This window comes from Takifugu rubripes, chromosome 7 (genome assembly GCF_901000725.2).
Source record: "Takifugu rubripes chromosome 7, fTakRub1.2, whole genome shotgun sequence".
NCBI lineage: Eukaryota > Metazoa > Chordata > Actinopteri > Tetraodontiformes > Tetraodontidae > Takifugu > Takifugu rubripes.
Genome location: NC_042291.1, coordinates 7,461,295 through 7,483,983, shown reverse-complemented (window position 1 = coordinate 7,483,983; position 22,689 = coordinate 7,461,295). Strand labels below are relative to the sequence as shown.

The 22,689-nt window shown below is 44.8% G+C and overlaps 1 protein-coding gene across 3 annotated transcripts in view; it reads right to left on the bottom strand.

Moving 5' to 3' along the window:
• LOC115250305 (neuroendocrine convertase 1-like) overlaps positions 1-22,590 on the bottom strand; it is a 38,405-nt gene extending 15,815 nt beyond the window's left edge. The window contains exons 1-3 of one of the 3 annotated variants that reach the window (XR_003888880.1): positions 22,017-22,590; positions 18,025-18,200; positions 6,200-6,292 (exon numbers count right to left, since the gene is read on the bottom strand). Coding sequence is in view for 2 of the 3 variants with exons in the window: in XM_029838306.1 (XP_029694166.1) it covers positions 6,200-6,292; positions 18,025-18,200; positions 22,017-22,092 (345 nt within the window). In the remaining variant the exon portion in view is untranslated. Of the gene's footprint in view, positions 1-6,199; positions 6,293-18,024; positions 18,201-18,393; positions 18,677-22,016 lie in introns of those variants that run through there. The other 2 variants (XM_029838306.1, XM_029838307.1) reach the window with 2 other exon arrangements.
• Between the last annotated feature and the right edge of the window lie 99 nt (positions 22,591-22,689).

The window sequence follows — 22,689 nt, the reverse complement described above, 5'->3', positions numbered from 1 at the left end:
GTCTTCAATTATACTCAATTAACAAGAGCCAATCTAAACTACCTGAACTTCCGGGGCCTGGAAATGCAGAAGGTCTCAAACTAAAAAAGTTTCCCCCGTTCAGCCAAAGCATATTAACAAATAATCGCGAATCAAAGTAATTCCGTTAAAAAAAAAGGTACGGAAACAAATATGCTTTTCCCTGCAAATAGCGGCATAATGACGGTTAAGTCATTTGCATACAGCTGTGCACACATCATAATGCTGAGACAAATACAAGCACCTGCAGATGTGAGGCGCGCCTCAGACTTAGCGAGAACAATCGTTACTTCCCGGTGAGGCCTCTTTATTAGCATACGAGCGCGGCCTCGGTGCACGCCTGCCTTCAGTTCAGCTGTTTACAGATGCTAAATAAATGTAAAATAATGTTGGAAAGTGTTTCATCCTCACATAATCAATAGTGTAAACTGATTTATGCGATACGCGATGTGATCAGTGCCACCAGAAAAACCTTGATTGAGGAGATATAGAGATATTTTTAAATTAAAATTGAATTAAAATGAGCCCAGATAACATAAATATATGTCAACAAATCACAGACCTGCATGTAAAACCGTGTGTGTGTGCGTGCGTGCGTGTGTTTAACGCCACAAATGCCTTGTAAACCCCCTCCAGCCCCTCCCTGGAAGAAGAGGCTAAGAAACTCTGATCAATACACATGATAGTGAGCTAATCGCTCTCTGTCAAACCAGGCCCTGCCAGCCACTAATGGCACATACTCACATGGGAATATCTTCGTGCACGCACGTGTGTGTGCGTGTGTGTCTGTGTGTTTGGCCATAACGGCTGATTGAGACTCTTTGGGGAATGTTGCTCAAGGTTAGGCTCAAGAGACAAGGGGCAATTGACCACACTGTCTGTGACACCGACCCCTCCACTGTCAGCACATTCATCATCCAGCTGTGACACGCAGGCGTGCACGACACGCACGCTCGCGCGCACAGCTCGTGGATTGAAAGTACAGACGCAGTACAAACAATGTAAAAGAGAACAAATTGATAAAAAAGCTTTTTTTATGCTCCTGAGGCTGATGTCATGCCTACTCAGGTCTCCATAGTTACATTTTGAAGGCGCTGACACTGCTCCCTTCAGAATAAAAGCTTAGTTAATTGGGGGTTTGAGCAATCAGGACTGCAGGACTGTGGAAAATAAACCTTATTTCGGGGGGGAAACTGCTTCCGAGAGCACTTGCATGAGTGCACGGCCGAGGTGGAAATGACTGACAAACAATGTGAGCGTGTGGGTTCGAAGGAGAAAGGCAGGAAGGTGTGCGCGCACGTGCGTGCGTGTACGTGTGTGTGTCTGCACATAATACTCCCATGTCTCTCTATGAAAGAGTGGACGCTCTGGATGGCAGGCAGCTGCGGTGCTGTGATACCGGCCCGGCTGCACAGATATCACAGCTGACATTTTGGGCTTCGCTACCTACTCACGGCCCCCTGGGAGAGTGATGGCTGTGGTCGCCTCAGCCCCCCCCTTCCCCACCACGTGCGCTCTCTCTCCCCCTGTCAATCACAACGCTGCGCTTCAAGAGACTCTGCCTGCCCCCCTCCTGGCTCTGGCTGGACCCATTATTCCACCGCATGACCCAGCTCACCCACCAACGCAGCGCCCAGACCCCCGGTGCACTGCCGATCCTTATCTGGAGCTCACCCTCTCGCCTCCCCTCCACCCTTCACTCGCCGACCACAGAGGGACGAGAAGAAAGGCTGTACGTTACTGTCAACTTGATAACACAAAAGCGAGTTGAAAATGTGCACGCTCCACAGCAGAGAGTGGAAAGTGGAAGCAGAGGGAGAAATTGTATAAAGAGAGCAGAAAGATTAGAGAGATACACTCTGGCCCCTCCTCGAGCTTTCTTTTAGGGCACCGCTCGGCCTCCTCTGCCTCCTCCTCCCTCCTTCCCTTCCCCACACACCCCCGGGCCCTCTAGTGTGTTGCTCACTCCATTGTGTCAGCCTTCAGAAGTGCTCAGTTTGAGTGGCAGGCCGTCACAGATCAGTTCCCTGCTAAAGCGGCCCGGCAGGCCGGGGTGACGGGCCAGGAAGGGATCTAAGTGGGGTTTATCAGCGGCTTCTTAACGCCTCTCCAGCTCCCTGACACAAAAGAGAAGGGGTATTAAACATCTAAAGCAAACCAAAAAGCGTGAAAGCTCCTTAAAGGGCCGCGGGATTGCGGATGTGACTAGAGTCTTAAAAAAAAAAAATATCAAAAAAAAGGAAGAAAAATAAGAAAAATACACACAAATGCTTCAGTGGTGAGGTAGGATTGAAGGAAAATACTAATGTGTTTTTCTGGCCTGTGTGGACATAAGAGAGAGAGAGAGTGTAAGAGTGAGAGAGATAAAGAGAGAGCAAACAAAACCCTCAAATCTGTGAAACTAGCTTAATCTTTTGTTAGTGCCTAATTATTATTCTATTGTAACAGGATATGCAGACATTTAAACAACAAGCAGTTTACAGATATTATTAACGTGAATCACACTGAACGAAACAGGGAAATTGGATGAATTAGCACCCGAGCTAAAAAAAAAAAAAGAAGCTACATCTTCACAATAGGACGTGTGAGGAAGGATATGGCAGGAAACCCGAGGACTAAAAGATCAAATTAATGATTCATCTTGTTTGGATGCCTCGGGCTCATGGTGGGCATGGACATTTCGGGATATTTAGTGGTTGACTGGGATGTGGCACCAGGGCCTAGCTTAGCCCTGCGTGGACGAGCTGTAAAAAATATATACATTATTAAAAAAAAGTTAAAAAAAAAAAGACACTTCACAGTAACAAAGAATGAATTTGCACAAATTTGCACTGAATCAGCTTAGTCAGAAGGCTTAACTGCACGTGTCACGTGCTTCTTCCATACAACCTGCATTGTGGGTCGAGCTCATATTGGGACGTGACGATTCTTGTTGTCGCCACAGAAGCCGTTTCGCTGCGGTCGTATGGCGGCAAAAAAAATAAACAGCCGCTGAGACGACAAAGCCAAAGGGAAAGACACCATCTGCACGGTGGTCTCCTACACGTGTGTGTTAAGTGTGGCGGCACCGGCATGTCAGGAGCTGGCAGGGGGTTGGTATCTCAGGCATTTTGTAAAAGGTCAGGAGAGTTCAGGCGGAGACGTGCGCGCGTGTTTGGGAATGAAAGTGCAGCCTGTACGACAGATAGGATGGTTAGGAAGCGGACCGAGGGAGGCAGGGGGTTGGAAGCCTGAAGTAAACACAGCCCGGTCTCAAACAAGAGACGGACACGAACGCGTTCTGCCCTGACACACTGCATCCGTACGCGTGCAGGATACTCCCCTGCATATGTCACATCTCCTGCTGCGAGGCGCCATCCATGTGTGCACGGTGACCTCATCTGTGCGCCGTCACTGGGCTCTCGTGCATTTGCTTTTTTAACAGCCCTGCTAATTATGTCATTAGCTTTGTGGTTAATGCTAAAGCTGATCGTTGTGCTGGCAGCAGGTACTTAGAACTATAATTCCCATCACGGGGCGTTTGACATGTTACAGGGCACGAGGACACGCAACAGGCGCTGTAATATGTGGTTTCTTTACAGTTGCTCTGCATATGATGCATATTTCTGCAAAAGTCTTGTGAAAAGCATGTTTCTTTGATTCTCTAGGAAAGCTTTGCATGTGTTGTGAGCTGAGGGAGTGTTAAAAGCAGGAATTGTCGATTTCTCTAATAAAGGTTTGAATTAAATGATCCCTGCATAACAGTGATGTTCTGTGGTCAGTCTGCCTATACAGTCAGTTCAACTTAATGTGTCCAGTAATTTCACCTGACTGGACAGATTAAGTTGAACTCAGATGCTCCATGTGCATTTATGGGTGAGCTTGAAAGACTTTTACCAAAATCCAAGGGAATAAGCTACATCCCAGGTCAACATACTCCCTTGATTTGCGCTTATGCTCACACATGGTTGATATTTGCTGAGCCGACATTTTAATGTTTATCATTTTTCAAATATTTCCCTTCCCTTTTTAAAGCTGAGGGCTACCTTAAGATTCCCAAATGGCTTGAGGGCTACCAGCTCAAAACATATGTATAAAAAAATCAAGAAATCAAAAGCATAGAATATTCACACAAAAAAACAATCACCATAACTTTAGGACAGGTACTTGTAAATGAATGTAGTTATGTTTCATTGTCAAAGTGAATCAATGATGTATTAGCTAGCAAAAGTTGAAATAATCGTAACTCGCAGACTTGCCTGAGGGCTCACCTGGATTCAAACCGATAACCTTCCCCACCCAAGTCAGTGGCGTAAACCACGGACCTACCCAAGCACGTAAATATATAATGTGAATATATATGTGTGAAACTTTCAATAGAATTTACATAAGGCGCAGCGGGCGACTGAGAAGGAGCCAACGGGCAACTGGGTGCCCGCGGGCATAGGGTTGGTGACACCTGGTCTAAAGGCTCTTCAACAATACGCACTTGCCGAGTGTCTGCGGAGTTTGTCTGAAGTTGGTTTACTCTCCAAGGCTTGACTGTAACACACGCAGACAGCGATCGGAACGCTTCCTTACATCCCAACATAATCATTTTGTGCAAGCAGTTTTTCTGTTTACTTTTCAGTCATTTTTCATTTTGAACAAACCAAATCTTCACTTCGCGGTGTCAATGTAAACACTAGCCCTGCGCATAACTGCGGCAAACAGCAAGAAGCGTTAAACCAACATTAACTCTGTCACAACCCTCCGACTTACTGAAAGGCGGTGCGGTAATTAGCGCGCTGTGCAATGTAACCCACCTGACACACAATTCAGAGTGCAGCGTGTGATGCGGAGTGAAAGGCAGCGCTCGGGTTTGTATAGACAGCAGCCCGGTCTGAGGTGGGCGGACTGGTTAGAGCTCAGGCTATGGCAGGAAGCCAGCTGCTATAGCTAACACACTGTAATTGTGTTTGACAACACGTAGCGCCACGTAAATATAGCTTCCACATACCATCTACTGGAACGGCTGATTTCAACTGGGAAAATGCTCTTAAAATAAGAGCTAGATTATTATCCCCTAAACAAAAGTGGTTTTTGTTTTACCGAGCTGTTAATTTTCCTAGCTCTGAGGCGCGACCCCGCGTGAGCAACAAAGCAGACTTTAATGTGCAATGTTGAAGAAACGCTATCAAAAGTAGCAGCATCTGCTGTGGGGACGCGGCGTCTGAACATGCAATTGTTCAGTATCTCCAAGCATTATTCCTGCAATTCATTAAATTTAGGAGTCATTATGAAAATGTGGGACATTTTGAGGGTGCAAATTCATTTTCACCTAAAGTTATGATGCTAGGAAAGTAATTAAAGTTACAGTGTAATGAAATCATGAAGCATACGTGCAGTCACTGGAGATTGCACATAAATTACTTCGATTAATCACACGCACACTGATTCAGATGATAACTCCGAATCCCAAAGTTTGGGAATGTTTCTCCTGTTCTTGGTTGTGCGCGAGCACGTGCCCCTGCGCAGGGGCGTGTGCACGTGTGTGCACGTCAACCAAGGCGCGTTGTGCTGCAGAAGGGCCAGAGGTCTGCTACACCCAGGAGGACAGACGGGGCCAAAGCTGCCTCCACAACCCCTTCTCTCAGTCCCTCCTCCTTCACCCTTATGCTGTCATGGGATGTCTCCTTGGGTGATGGTTTCCCTGGCAACCGGCTGCTTTCTGCACTCCGAGGGTGATGCGGGCGGTTTGCTGAAGGTTGCTTAGGGGAGGAAGGAGGAGGGAGACGGGGGTACAAAGTGATATTGGGTGGCGGCGTCAGCTACGGGAGCGAGGTAAACAACTTTCAGCCATTATTCAGCGCGCGTCTGTTTTTTGTTTCCCATCCTGCTCTTTAATCAACACAGGACCCTGATTAAAACGGCAACGCGAGCCAAATGAACCCCCCCATTTGCATATACATGCTGTGTAAAATCAGAACTGACGCTGGAGCGTGAATTCACCTTGACGCGCTTGTGTTAAACGTATCAAATAGTCACGTCTAAGTGGCTGAACGCCCTGATTTGCTGTTGCTACAAATCCATTTCCTGCTGTGTTACACAGACACCGCAGGAAAAACAGTTTTTTTTTTTCTTCTTGGGGAAGCGGCAGCTTGATCCACTCTCAGATCCCTACGTGTGATGGGCATTTTATTCAGCACTTGAAAATACTCACCCCTTCCACAGCCGCGAGGTTTCTCTCAAAGGTGGCTCTGTCAGGGCGCCCCCTGCTGTCTCTCAAGGTGTACAGATTCTCCAAGCTTCCGACCTGTCAGCAAAGACACATAAAAGAGTCCGGATTTAAAAGAAAAAAAGAAAAACACCGCAGCACCTCACGTTCTTGACGTAAAGGGCGGCTTTTATTCAAACCGCAAGTGTTTTCATCATTTCAAAGATGCCAATAAGGGCGCAGCGCGAGGGTCAAAACGCATAACATATTCAGCCCTAATCAAGACCAACGCCATATCAGCAGATCCCCTCCGGCCATCTGTCTTGGGTGGATTTTTCTGCAAGAGGTGGGGCCCAAAATCAAATAGCGCACAGTTTATCTAACCTTATCCTGGGCTTTTCATTTCCAAGACTTATAAACTCACATTGTATTGACCGCCTGGGAGAGTTAGAGCTAACTAACTAAAGTGAAATCTACTCGGCGGCAATTGTGTGTGCCAAGGCCTGCGCTTTGTGCGTGCGCGTGCGCGCGTGTGTGTGTGTGTGTGTGCTTGCTGATTCTATCTTCCTTCACATTCATTCTCTCTATTCTGTGTCCCTGAGGTGCATCAGGGCTGAGACTGCCGAGTAAATTGTCCCAAATTGAGTTCCGTCTTGCCGGCAGATACAGGCCACATCCTGACCGTTTAGAGCGAGGAGGGGAGAGACGGGGAGAGAGAGGGAGTGAAAACAATCACAGCGCACATCACTCGCTTGAAAACCTTCCCTCTAATTTCTCTCCCTGCCTTTCTTTTGCACCCAGCCTCTCCGTCTCCCCATTTCTCTCTCCTCGCTGATTTCCCTGCTGCCTCTCTTTCTTCTGCCGGCGCATTATTCTCTCTTCCGCTTCCCCTTCTTTATATCACTCCCCGTGTGTCTTCCCTTGTCTTTGTCTGCTGATATAGGTACACATCAGTCTTTCCTTTCCCAGCGTGCCTTTTTCTTTCCTTTGATGATTCTCTGCCCTCCTGCTCGTCTCCCTCTATTCTTTCTCCCCCAATCCCTTCACATTAACAGTATTTCTCTCCTGCCTCTGTGTCCTTTCCTCACCCCGGGTTTCTGTATCTCTTTTGCTCCCTTATTCCAGACTTCATGGCTGGCTGTGCCCGGTGTCATATAGTACCCATCATCGCGGACCTCCCGGGTGGAGGAGTCTCGCTCTGACAATAATCACATAGTAAGTTTAGAACGCTGAGCTGAGCTGAGCCGGGCTGAGCCAAGCGAGGCACACGCGGCTCCTGCGACACAGGCATAGTCCATTTAACTCAGCAGGGGTCCGCAGGGCCGGCTGAGGAACGAAACAGGGATGGAGGGGGGTGACAGTGGATTTTTCTGGGTTGGGGAGGAGCGGGAGTCAGGGCTGGTGAAGGAGGAGAGGCTGGAAACGGACGTGCAAAGAGGATGAGGACGGAAGGCTGGAACTGAAGCTGGTGCTGGAGGAGATAAAGAGGCGGAGTAAGGGTGATAACCCGCACTTCATCTGCTCGCTGTCTGAAAACCCCCAGTGGGGTTAAACCTTCGCTGTATGGGGAGTTTTCAAGTCTCGAGAAAATGCTCAAAAAACAACGACGCCATTAGTTTGGCTGACTTTTGATGACGCCACTGTGATTCAACGCAAAGCTAAAACTTCACGAACAACTTAAAGTAAATATATTTAGTGCTGAAAAAAGAGATTAAGTGTTGGATAAGTAAGGAAAATAAGACATTTTAAATGAATAAAGTCATCTCTCTCTCTCTTATTTCCAGAGGAATTCTCCTGGTGGAGGAGCTGTCCGTGGTGCTGATCCGGATCTGCTCTCTGACCAACCACAGACCAACCACGGCCCGAAGCTACTTTCAACTCTCTGAACTCAAAACTCTTTCAAATTCACACATCCACAACAGCCATCCAAAAAGCTCAGAAGTTGAGGAAGAGAACCTCTCATGATCTCTGCTGTGCTGCAACTGTAAAACTGTTTTCCAGCGCCGTCCCTGGAGTAAAGTGTCTTTGCCTGAGTTGTGGTGTTCCACCTCCCAATGCATCTCCTGTCGTAAAACTGTCCCTTATTGATCTCGGAGGCTGCAGGTACATTTAATTCAATTCTGAGCTCTGCTGTCAGCAGCGGCTCCATCTGAGACACGGCCCTAGATAACAGGAAACAGGGAAAAGTTCCAAGGGGTTTTAAGGATCCTCATCCAAGGAAAAGGTGAGTAATTTACGACGGCATTGTGAGAATGTTACCACAGGCAGAGTGGAGTGAGGCGGCGTGTGATTCTTCCCATCAAGGCAGTTTCTTATCTCTAAAAAGAGAAACACTCGCAAAAAATGTCACCGTGACAGCTCGACATTACTGACACCGGGCGTGTCTGATGGGCACACGTGCACATGCAGGCTGCAACTGGAAGTGATTGAGCTATTTCAATCCGACCCAAATAAATGTGCACTCGCAAACACGCGTCGCTTTTTCTTTTTTTTTCCCGCCCTGCCAGAACAGGTTCACAGCAAAACAATATGAGGCCAATCAGGGGACCATTGGTATGACTCTCCCTTTCCTAATGAAGGCACTTTGAAAAGGTAATCTAATTCACCAGCAGCAATTAAGGCTCGGAGCGCCTTGTCACTATCAATTATCCACTCCTTCACTCATGTTCTCCAGCGCGGACGCGGAGCCTGCCTGACGCACAACGCTGTCGGACAAATCAACCCCATCAGCCGTCCAGACACAGAGGACGCTAATCACGAGTGTTCATTCACACACAGATAAATACAATACACCTGATTCAGCTCATGATGAACTAACAAAGCCTGACAGGAACTGGGATGGCCCGACGTCCAGGTAGATCTCCACTTATCAGATGCATACTGGAGCCCAGAGGTTACGTGGGACATTTGCACAGGTTTGTATGTTTGATAACAAGACACTTCAATGTTGAATGAACTGAAGTGCAGCAGGCGCCTTCCACCGTAATAATCAACATGCTTTTGTCTTTATGCACTACTTTCTACCAAATTATATCAAAATTTATGAGAGGGCATCTTCGGCCAGTCGTGTACTGCACACAGACCGCTGTACACATCTGGAACACGTAGCATTCCCGTCTACGCCACTTCCTGGATTCTATTTAATGGACTCACAGATGCAGAAAATACAATTTCAGCCAAATGTTTGTTATTGGTTACAATGTGCTGATCCAAGTTCACAGCAGCATGAATGTTTTAAAGTCCCTCTGATGGTTTTCTGAAGCTTGACTGAACTGGTTGCACCTTTCTGCAACGAATGCAGCACAACTTGTCACCCCTTCTGCAGACCGAGGACAGTCCCATAATTCAAACAGACCTTTGGACTCATGGGTTGGTGCAGGCGTGCCCCCCAAGACAGCTCCTCCTATACGTAACAACAGCTGAAATAAACTATTGCAATAAATAATCTTAATGCTGATGAAGAGGGGATTAGCATAGCAAGGCTGTAGCATTTAGCAGCAATGCTGGAATCAAAAAGATAAAATGTGAGATTTGGGAGCTGCCAGCTACCAACATGGGAAATGAAAAACCAACCTATAATTGTTTACCTGTCATTTCTAAATAGCTCCACTCATTAGCTGCACGATAATCCAAAGTGAAATTTCCAAGGATTATTTGATAAGTACGTTACAAAAGAGCGTGCTAATTGAGTCACATTCCCACTGCAGAGGTTAAACACGCAAAAACACATCTGTCTGGCGAGGATGTCAGTTCTTCCTCTTGATAACAAAACTGAAAATGACTCAAGGCTGTTTTATGGCTACATTGTGCTGCAGAGCTATTCATATGGAGCCGCGTCTCAATCCCAACTCTTGAAATAACGAAGCTGCCCCTGACTCATCAGACGAGTGATCCCACAGGTGCCCTTGTAGCATCACATCATCAGAAGTGCTGCATTGCATCATAGGTGGGGTTTGTGTTTTAAACCAACAGTTCTGATGTTTGATGAGGAGTTTTTGATGCCCTGCTCTGCTCCATCAGCCTTACAGCAGTTTCTATACATATTTATGAATATGTTGGGAACATTAAAAAATGCAGCCAAAGGGGAACCTATCATGTCACTGTCTGAGGCAGCATTTGGGTAAGCTTCAATAATGATGACTCATTTTGTTGGCCAGGTTCAACAAAAATATAGAAAAAGGTATTTCAGATTATGAAAGATGGAAATATAACGTGAAAAAATTGAGATATGTATACAATTCTGCACACATTTTTTCATGTTTTTCATGATGGGTGGAGAACCCCCCCCCCCCCCCAAACAGTGGCTTGGATCAGACCTGGTTCTTACTGTGAGAAGAGAGGAAAGAACTCCCATAAGGAGTAAATAATGGGCTTGAGAATTTTGGAGCCCGACCAATAACCACTCACAATTATGCAAGTTGGATGTCAGAGCGATTAAAGAAAAGAATAATAGATTAAACAATTAAGCTTCTGAATTTCAATTATCCCATAGAGGCTTTTTATTCTGGCATTTACCTAATGTACAGCCTGAGGAACAGCTACAGTACAAGCCCACTGTCCTCCATTAAGCTTTCTGCTGCTTGATGTGATTACCGTCTCCTTCTTTAAGAATAAACACAAAACGCTGTCTGGTGTATTATAGAGAAGTACAGAAAACAGAGATGCAGCATTTAGCCGTTTTAATAACCTTACAGAAAGAGGGAAGCTCAAAATACCCTCCAATCAGAGAGAGCCAGCTGCCACACAGTAGCTGAAAGCTCTAATTAAACTCAGAACTCGCCATTTTTAATTAATTGTTAGGATAAATTGGAGATGATTTCCAGAATCTTAAGTCTCCATTTGGAAATAAAATCATTATATCATGAAAATGGATTAGATCATTATTGAAGCAAGTGTCTAATGTTCTAGTTTTCATGCAAGAGCTTATGATTAAAACTGATTTCCTCATCTTATGTTTGTTGGGATTTTTGTTCTAATCAGAATATTTAACAGCGAGTTCTTAAGATTGAGTTTCTTGTTATCGTACACTTTGCTTCCTGACTTTTTTTTATCGTTCTTCACCCACTTGTTATTGATTCCAGTGGTTAAGAAACGCCTGCACTTCCTCCTCAAGTGTCAGCTCTGATTATCATACGGCGCCGCGCATGACGGAGAGGCCCAAATATCAAAACTCAAAACAACTTAGTTGAAAGAAAAGAAACGGCATGTTGAAAGACAGGAGCTCAACAAAACCTGCAGGTATTTTGAACTGCGTTTCGTCTTTTGTTCCTTAATGCTGCCTTTTTAATGCTTTGTTCATTGTTCGCGTCTGTTTTCTTTTCCCAGCTCTTTAGTTTATGTTTGTTTGCAAAAAAGAAAAAGGCCTTAAAATATGCCGTGATATGAAGCATTCTGATGGTCCATGATAATTATTTTAACTTTTTAATTCACCCCTGCTGAAGGCAAAGCTGCACACCTCTTAAATGTTGTCTGGGTTCGTATTGATGTGCGAGGAGATGACGTGTTTGTTTTGCTTCTTGGCCTAAACTTACTAAGTAGCTTCGCCACAGAAATGACTACTTCCTTGATTATTTTAGACGGACTAAAACCTGCAATGTTCACAACCAATTACAGTCAATAAATGATAATAATCTGCAAGCCGATGCTGATAAATATTAGATTTTGGTTTGCCAAATGCTAAGCACCCCATCCAAAATAGAACAAGCAATTATAACACCGTTTCATCTAAGTAACTGCAAAAAGAAATAACTAAAATAAAGTGTATATCGTAAATTCAAAACATTTAGAGGCAAATGCAACTAAAATCATCAGCTCTGGCAGAACTGTTCCGTCGCACACCTTTATGACAATAATTACAGACAGAAATCAAGGCACGACCCGTATAAATTGAACTAAAGCATCTGAAATCACTAATAGCTGGACTGCAGCATCCACAGGACACATGCCCCGCTGCTCCTGACGGCCTCCAGCAGGCAGCCAGAAAGAGAGGACGTCAACGGGGATAGAAGGAAGGGAGGAAAAGCAAAAGCATCAAGGAGGAAAACAAAAACAAACACAGACATCAAGAGTCATTGAAGCGGCGTGTGAGAGCCACATGAGGCGGCCCACCCTATGGAGAAAACGGCAGCTGGTGTGTTACTAACAGCCCTACGGGGGCTGCGGCCCCAACAGCCCTAAATATGGAGGAACAGAAAAGAGAGATGGGAGGGGAGGCTAGGGGCTAAATGGAGTGAGCTGTTAAGCCTTGTTGGTTACAGTCGTGCCAGGAAACGCATGAGAAAGAGGAGCGGGATGAAGGGTTACGCAGTCCAAATTTAGGTGACAAAAACAGGAAGTGATCGCCTTTATCAAGGAGAATTGCGACACTCGCACTGAGAAATTAGCACCTCCAACTTTTGATTTTGGAGCTTTGGCAGGCGTTTATTTATCCACAGGTACAGGAGAACATGCACCCGCCCAGCAAATGACTGTTCATATTTATTAACGTGTCACCGTCACTAAAGAGATGCTGGGCAGCACTTAAAACAGCAGATCGCCACTCTTATTTTCTGCCAGATACACAAACACTTCCAGAAACAGTGCACACGGAGAAGTAATGGTTTTCTGGAATAAACTGAAAGATGTAATTATTGAGGTGGTACACAACACATGAACCAAGTCCCATTTTTAAGTGTCTGTGGGAATAAATGCCACATACAGGGGTAAAAATATTACATCCCATGGTTACTATAATACCTCCCTCTTCACCCATCAAAATATCACTGCAGAAATACGTCAAATCCCTAATTAAATAAGACAGTATGTGCATTTCAATAAAAAAAAGAATGCTGTTCTGCGAGATGAAAATGACAGCTGACATGCGCTAAATCACTTTAAACGGGTTTTTATTGGTTTTCATTAAAACTCTTCAACTCTGAGACGTGAAAATCACTGAAACTGCAGAGAAACACACAAAACAGAGCTCCCATTAAACAACTTCTGCCCAGAATCTGGTTTTCTTGTCCCTCTCGGCTCCATACAAGAGTCCTGCCCCTGCCGCCACTGCCTACTCCTGTCCACCATCTTCCCTAATCTTTTCCTATCTCTCTCCCTCTCTTTCTCGCTCTCTCCATTTCAATATTGAAGAGAGTTTTATTAAGGGCTAGACTTGTGTGTGCTGAGGCGCTCTCAGTAATTTTCCTACAAAGTGCTTTAATCCATCACACGGCCAACATGTGGCCTTTGCAGTCATACATCATCTCAGCCCGGAGAGAGAGGGGGGGGGGGGGACAGAGGGAGTGGTAGCATAATATCTCCTCTCCTCCTCCTCTTCCCCTTCTACTTCTTCCTCCCACCAAAGAGTCCCACCTGGGAGGGAAACCACATCTCCTGCACATATTCCACAGTCTGGTCCGTTCTCCTTTTAGAAATGAAAGTGAAGCAAGAATGGAGGAGAAGAGGGCTGGGGGGTGTCGGCAAAGAGAGAAAATGAAAGTGATGGAGATAGGCGGGAGTGTATGAGGGAGTGAATGAGTGTGTGAGGGAGAGATTGAGGAAGAAAGAGATAAGGAAAATGGAGAAAAGCTTACTGGAATGAATTAAAATTGTGGACAAAAGCGGATGAGAGGAAGTCATCCTGCGTGAGTGTGTTGTGCTTTCTATATTGTATGTGCGAGGTGGGCGCATAAATAGGCAGAGACGGAATGGAGATGGGGTGGGAGGGGTGAGCACAGCATTTCCCAGCATGCAGCTGGTGCAGAGTTGCCCTCTGCTTTGCCCCCAGCCAACACCTGCCTCCATTTTTGCTCTCTCCGCCCTGCTTGCGCTGAGTAGCAGTGATGAACTCTGGGCCCCCTGACTAATGGAATGGGCCCTCTCCTCCAACCATTAGAGGATTGGTGTCCCTTTTTGTGCCCCCGAGTGCCCTATGCTACTGAAAAACGGGAGAGGAAGGGGTGAGCAAAAGGAAGGTGGCATATTGGCCTTTTTTCCCTTCAGACTGCCACACGTACACCTAAAGGCAGGCACACACACACACACACACACACACACACACACACACACACACACACACACACCTGGCCAGAACATAACAGGACTAATCCAGCCAGACTAAGGCTTGACATAGCTTAGCATCTGACTGGGGCTATTTCTGAGAGGATATTAGAAATTCTGAATTGGGTGTCGCGCAATGAGGTTTCAAAGATGCAGCTCTGTGAATGTGTACGACAGGCGGCCCCGGCTGATCGTGAAGCATTTGTGTGATTTCATTTAGCCAGTAAATCCACTGCTCTGCCTCAATTACATCTGCTTTACGCGGATGGAAAACACACCTCGCATGTACAGGGGGGCTGGGAGGGGGATGGCGGGGAGGCATTGAGCGTGCTAGGGATTGAATCTCTCGATGAGCTGATAGCACGTTTGCAGACAGCGAGCCAAGCTGTGCTGCTGTAATGTTATGCTAATGATATGGTAATGATATGGTAATCTGCCAGCAGTATTCCACCTCACTGGAGAGAAGGAAGGGAATCTGGGAAGCCTTTCACCATTGGTTGGAGACCAGGGACTTCCTGGTGTCAGAGTTCAAGAAAAAAAAAACACACACACACACACCAGAGCGCACACACCCGAAGATAACTCCGTTTCTTAATTCCGTGATCTAAACTAAAGTAGAAACAATGCAACACACACCTTTCTGACTCTAATCGGATTTGCAAACTCATAAGTAAGCAAGAAATAATACCTGTAAACACTGGAGTATCATGTGATGCAACTGTAAACTAGGTCGGTTGTATCGTTAATAAGCCTGCAAGCTGAGAACTGTTTTAATCAGCGTGTAAAATTAAGTCGCTCTGCTTTTGTTGTTGTTGTTGTTCTGTGCCGGCTTAAAGTGAAACTGAAAATCCTGTATTTTAGATTGCCATAAGATTCCCTCTTTTGTGTTTTAAACCGTGCACCTGTAATGGGCTGTCAGTCTCCTCCATGGTCACGTTGCGCCACACCCGTAAGTTGGAGATAGGGCTTCACTTTACATGCAGATGATATCTGAATCTGAGTCGCCATACAGCACACGAGTGAGTCTGTCGCCATGAGGCTGCTCGACGCTCTCATTCTACCACAACAAATGCACGCCATAACCGTTAAAGTCCAGAATTTTATGACAACGAGACAATCCCAGCAGGTGCAAAGATGTCACAAGCAAAAATTCTAAAATTCATTGTGTCTATTGAGACAGGAGCTGAATACCAATCTAACAAACTATTAAACACCAGACCATTAATGAGCAAAACATGCAAAGCACTGAAAACAGAGGTATTGATAAATGTTGCAGATGCACCCGTTTACAGTCCTGTAAACATGCCTGTGTAATAATAATCTGTAATAATAACTGTATAGTTGGTGTTCTCAGGCAGGGTTAATTACTGAAGGATAAATAAAGGTGAAACTGCACAAAAGGCAGCAGAAAAGACAATTCAAGTGTCAACACATCATTTCATTAATGACTCAGAATACTAAATCCATTAGTAATACGAGACCAGTGTGTGTGAGGCCCAAACAAACACCATAAAAGAAGAGTGACCCCAAAAGCTCCGCTGCTGCTTAAAGAGACACCTGTAGACCGGAGCAGAATGTGTCTGTGGGTAGCATGAAGACATCATCTCAGCCTTTCCCCCTTTGTTTTCCTGCAGATTTTACAGCTGCAAAATGGAAACGTCAACCTGTACGAGGGAGGGACGTGATGACATTTTCTTGGATGATGCTCACTAAATCAAAGAAACAACAATATGCTGAGTGCCAGCGCGGGGACATTTGATTCCCTTTCCGCTCATGCGGCATTACCACGGGAATGCCAGCAGACATCACCGTCCTCCCCAGGCTGGCACTGGGCTTGTCAGACTTCTCATTCCACTTCAATGTTTTCAGAAACAATACACATATCACCATGCCGTGCAACGCGACAGCTGCTTCTTGATATTTTGATTATTTGCACAAGGTTTGACTTAACAAAGGCGATTCAGTGTCAGTGACATTTAGCATCAGCTGGTGGCGACAGACAGGTAAGAGAAGCCAGTCGTCAGCACACCGGACCTGGGGGGATTGCCAAAGTGGGGGCTGTCTAAAGCTCTTTTGAGGATATAGCAGTGCTGACTTGGATGGCTGATTAAGACACAGACACACCAACCGGTCTCGACAACGACAAGGGTGTACTACCTGATTTCAGAGCTACAGCCTCGTTGGAGTATTCTGCAAATCCAAATTCAGAACCAAACATCCGCTACTGTGATTGACTCATTAATAAGCACAGATAAAACAGTCGCAGCACAGGAAAAGGCTTTTTTCACGTCCACTTTAGTCATTAAAAATGGATCAGTGGCGTACACACTAGCAGAAAACAATGGAGGAATTGGCAGAGGTGGCTGTGCACACATGAGGGACAATGAGAGAGGTAGAGAGAGAGACGGGCAGAGAGGAAGACAGGGCTGGACTGTCCAATACACTCCTGATAAAGGTCAAAGAGATGTTTTATTCATGATGCAGACAGCAGCAGACGCAGCAGTGGCACCGGGGCCAAGGTTGAAATGAGCACGCGTCCCCGTTCCCCAGAGCCAGTGCCGCACACAGCCTCACAACAGAGCGGTGGACACACCCCCAACTCTTATCAATAATGTCAAATCACACACACATTTGTACTTCTATTTTTGCGAGGACATCTACAGCATGATGCGTTCTCCAGCCCTAATCACCACGACCCTAATCCTCGACAGCCTTTTGAAGTTGTGAGGACCAGTCACAATGTCCCCTCATCCCAAAAATGTCCTCACTTTGCGTATGTGTATCGCAGTGTATTCTGGTCCATACGATATAGCATACACAAGAAGAACACAAACACACACAAGAATATTCAACATCAAAACCACTCAATTCAGTTTTTTGATTGTCTGGAGCAAACAAAATCAATGGAGGATCAGTGTGAAAAGGAACAAAGTGTAATCCCCTATAAATGAATCTGATGTAACTGAAATAATGTACGACCTCGTGTGGAGCGAAGCCGTCATTCCCACCGTTTTTGCTGTAATTTTCCAAAAACTGCCATGTATAATTTACTGTATTCTGTAGATCATCCTCACTGTTCTTTTAGATCAGTGATTTCCCGTTGCTTTAATAACTGTTTCAACCAAAACATAAGCTAAGCCAATGAACAACTATTGGGTCTTTGAGATGGGTGGTATTCAAAATCTAAATCTAATGTAGCAACTCAAGGCTGGCTGTCAATTCAGAGGTTGCTACTACTAAATATTTGATTGTAAATCTCTTATTAAAGGAAAATTCCAAAGACCATTTGAAAATATATATACCAGGATGGGACCACTGCTTTGAACCTGTAGTCATAAAAGGAAGAATTACAGAGCTCCATCAAACCAAGAGTAGCTCCTAACCACGTTTTATTCTTACTGAATTTATTGAGAGAGTCGACAATTTGATTTGGGAAAGTAACCTTTAAAGTATTGACGTGGATCACATCAGGCTTCTGATGAATGGAAAGATTTCAGCATGACAGATTAAAACCCAGGCAAACAGGTAAAAGAGCCAATCTCTTCCTCAGACATTCCACTGCAGTTTATTCCATATGTAGGAGTTTCCCACAGCTGTATACTGAAATTGGCTGGGCAGGAATTTCTGCCTTCACTCTGTGCGCCCTACTCTATGATCAGATTTGATAAAAATCCAATATCTATAAAATAAAAAAGAACAGTAGTCAGCAGTTTAGCAGCATTTATAAACAGATCCCCTGGAAAGTTGGTTTAAAATATAGAAAGTGAAAGCCCACAGGGGGACAAAAACGCACTGACCCGTTGTATGAACTCCAGTCCATGCTGTTGGGCCAGAACTCTGGCGCCTCTGATGCCTCTGTCCATTTGCACCACATAAAAGATGTGGCGATTGGTGCCATGATGCCCCTCTGTGGTCACCGGTTTCCTCTGCAGCAAGCAGCCAAACACCAGCACCAGTGCGCTGAACATGGAGCCTTGAAAAGGAGGAAAATGTGATCATTGACAAAAAAAAAATTAAAAACCTGCCATATCGCAATGATTTAGTGTGGTACTTCAAGGGCAGGTCTTTTTAAAAGTCAGAAAATAACCAAACAGGTCTTCAAAAGCTCAACCAGCAGTTCAAAAGCCAAATATATTTAAATGATTACACAGATTAAAATAGCCCACCGTTTGATTTTCAAGCACGTTTGCTTTGTTTCCAGTTTCTAAACTAATACTCAACCATCCCAGTGGATATACCCTTTCCCTCCATCGGCCTTTCACAATAAATCTGACTTTAGAAATATTTATATTAGAAAAACAAACACCTACGGTTAAAAAAAGAAAAAAAAACATCAACCCAACACTTTAAATACCATACAAACGACTTTTATGGTGTGGGATTCAGCATCACAGCGCAAACTATTGAACATTGGCAATTGCGAAACGATTTGCCCACAGCCACCTCCTCTGTATTTTTGCATGAAATCCACAGTGGCCGCCACCTACAGCATGTGAACCACCCACCTGTAGGCACAGAGAGTGAAACGTCCAGGAGAAATCTTTCACCCGGTGCGATGAAAGCTAGAACTCTGGCATCGGGGGGCCCCAAGCGAGACAACACACTCTCTCCAGTTCCCAACCCACACGTTTAATCTCCTGGCCTTGATGCAAATGCTTCTGAGAGCAGAGAGAGCACCAACGCTCTGGCTGTAAGAGCTAACTTGCCTCTCTAAGCAAAGCAGCAACTTTATCAGTCTCCTCTTTACGGTTGGACTTTCCAGCCAATGACGGTGAAACAAATAGTTGTCCCCTCACTTTCTTTTCTTTTTTTTGCTTGTACTTGGTGATAAAAATACTTGAGCTCTTTATTGGAAACAGCGAATCAGACAAACTCCCACGCCTTCATCTGTATTACGCAACCGTGTATTGATCGGTGACGTGGGTTGATTTGCTTTCGTGTGCACTTCTTTTGGATTGAACCTATTAGAAGGTAACGATGTAAGCTCTCAGTTGTTCTGCAAAGCTCCTGGATAGAATAGGGCCGCATCTAATTTCACCAACCCGAATTCAGGCACTCTGCCACTGCACAAAATGAGAAAACTGGGAAGCCACTGTCACATTGAGTCCAGTGCTGCACAAAGCACCAATTAGTTGTTTAATTATTCTTGAAAATAATAAAATTAAAATATGTATGTATTTATATATATATATATATATACAGTATATCTTTATGTCACAGTATAAGCATGAAAACCTCATTCTCTTCTGTTATTTTGTTGTTTGTTTGAAATGTAATATTTAAATTCTGAGCCAGTATTAATCACCTGACACCCTGGACATATCATCGTTAATTTAGGAGCTGTCATCTGCATCTTTCCCCGCACATTCTGCTCCCTGAATCCGTCCAGCAGAATTCAGCAAACCTTGAGACTGGAAGATTAAGATCTCTCCCTGTCTCTGTAATTCTGTTTGTATGTTTATCTGACTCGCCTTCAAAAGCAGAGTGCTGCCTCCCGCGGCATTCTCGCCCCAAACGACGAGTGATTCCGCTAACCACCATTTAAGGTCTACAACACCGTTCAGCTCCAATCTCTCAAGCTCCTGATTGAAATCGATAACCTCACTCGAGGCCCGGGCCCCAGTCAATCCTGTTGGGGTGCAGAGCCGGTAGCGTGCACCCCCACCCATCGAGGAAGGGGCCTCGGGTAGAGAGGAAGCAGATTGGGAGGATGGGGGAGAACAGAGAGTACAGGAAACTGAAGAACAGGAGAGCCACGATGAACTGTGTCAGCGCCTTGAGGCCTTCTGGGATGCTGATAAAGGACCTGGACACTTTTATAGACAAACTACTTATTTCCATTCTCCAATCGCTTGGGAAGACTGATAACTTTATATTCCTCTCAGGCAGGGAGGGAAAGATGGGGGGTGCTTTCAGGAGTTTAATTGATCAAACTGTTGCCACAAGGGTTTTATTTCTGGAGATAAAAGAGACTTTTCTCTGTACAATACAGAGATCTTTTAGAAAGCAGACCCAATAAAAAAAGGAAAATGTAACTCATTATGCAAAGTCATTACAGGCCTCTGACTATACTGCTTAAAGAGGCGGAGGTAATGATGGAATTATAACGTGCAGGATTTCCAGAGGTCAAACTACCAGTCGGAGGATAACATTATGTTTCACTGTCCAGATTATTACTCACAGCAAGTCATGGGCGGCTGTTTTGAAGTCAATGTTAAATACCAAAGCTATTTTAAGAGTCTGACAACACTGAGACATCATTTTATTAATGCACACCAGGCACTTTAGAAGGGCATGAGGAACAAGGGTGGACATATTTTTACTGGAGAATCTGTTAGTAAGGCCTCAGAATAGAGGACAGCATTTTTATCCCACCATAGGAAAATAAACCCTCATCTCAGTTTCTATTACTACAGCAAAAATAATACTGTATTGTTTTATCTGCACTGTTGTGTTTAAATGAGAAATTCTGCAGTGTTTCTTCAAGTGAAAATGGTGCACGTGAGGCATGTGAAGTTCTCACCCTCAAGGGTGAGAAGAGCCAGAGAAGTTGACACCTGTTCGTACCGTTCCTGCACTGCTTCTATGGATACAGATTATTCCCCATGGGCATGTGCAGCAGCCACAGATTCTTAATGATAACTTTATTCAATATTAAAGCAGGTGATAATTACCATAATCTCATTATTTGAGTTTGATGGCACATATTTGGAGTCTGCCAACCTCAGCAGCAGAAAGTAATATATTACCTTTTGCCTGATCCAGCGCTTTTAAATAATATCATGTATTTTTTATTTAGGCACCTGGACCCTGGATTGTTCAGGCACCTTGAACTGCTTTGAAACTGCTGTTTCCACTGGAGGAAATTATACAACAAACCTTAAATAGTTTTAGGTGAAACTTGTGCACATGGTGAGATTCCTTTTGGATTGTTTATTCAGTCATACTGGAGTCTGTTTGGGATCACTGTTTAACGCCCAGCTGTACCCAAGATCCCACCTTCTGGCTGAATACTTTTTCTTGAGAATATCATGTTCCCAGGTCTATGGTTGACTCTGCCAACATTTTGAGGGAATCCTGAGGTCTCCCCATCTCATCAAAACATGTCACTGCTCACTTTGGCCCAGCGACTGATCTTAGGGCCTGGAAGTTCTGAGTAGAGCCTTTCTGCAATGAGACTCTATAGTTTTTATGGATCAGCCTTGAGCTCCTTTGACTCTTCCCTCATGACATTTGTGGCTGAGTGCTAAACGGATCAGATAAATTCTGCTAACCCCAGATAATCTGCAGCTATTATCAACTATAATTACCCAGAAGTTAAGACAGGGGACAAAACCAGTTTGACTGAAAGCTCCTAAACAATAATGTTATGTGGTTTTAATCCATCAGATTTAATCTACATTTGATTTACTGCTTTTACAAGTGGCACAAATATGTGCAGCCAGATTAGTTTTTTCCAGTGTTCATTAATTTTTATTTATTTCCCCTCAGAATACCAGGTTATTACCTTAGCATAAAGTTTCAGTGGAGTCACTGTGTCCTCTCAAATGTCGGTGACAGTTGTATGGAATGTTTAAGAAGTATATCCTGAGACTGAATTAACTTTGTGGTCAACCTTGCAATACTGGGATGATTGTGGCTTTTAATGCAAGGAAACCCAACAGTGCAGCAAAATCTGGAAAGCTGCTCCTTTGGTGAGGCAGGAACGGGAGGTGAAACAGCGATTCTGATCCGTTCATCTGCCGCAATGATGTTTGTAGCACAGAAACTGGAGAAAAGAAACGTTTACCTTTCCCATCCATCCGACACAGCCTTCGCGCAGACGGACTGCCTCCTGTTGAAAACGGCGCGGGAGGGTGATGCATCGTAAAGAGAAAAAAAAAAATCTCCAGGCGCGTCCATTTTTTATTGTCTCCACTGAGTCCCGCTAATAAACCGTGCAAAGCCGTGCGCGCAGAAAACGGCGTTTGTTGCGCGTCTCCTCACTTGACATGGCAAACGTGCAAAAATGTATGTCGACAAAACGAGCAAATCCACGACGTGTGGCAGGAAGGGGGATTTTGTTAAGATGTGAGAATGCATTAGAATGCAAGAAATGGTGTGATGGCGAGGGGGACTGTTGGGAGAGACAAATCTGCATATGGAAATTAGGGTTAGCATTGATAAAATTCTACATAAAGTGCACTGTTCTCTATTAATCGGAAACTGATTCCAACGATACCGAGTGGGGGGGAAAGACTAAGGAGTCAGAGCATGAAACCGGTTATATGGTCCAGTGCTTTAGCGTTCCTTGATAAAAACAAAAAACAAACGTGATTTAAATATGCCAACACTGCAGCATCATTAATCGTGAATCGTAATTTTGCTAAGGCCTAATTGTAACTCCGGAAGAAACTCATGGAAGTGATAAGCTTGCTTTCACTCTAACGAGGCTGAAATCTGTCCTCATCCGTGTCATTACA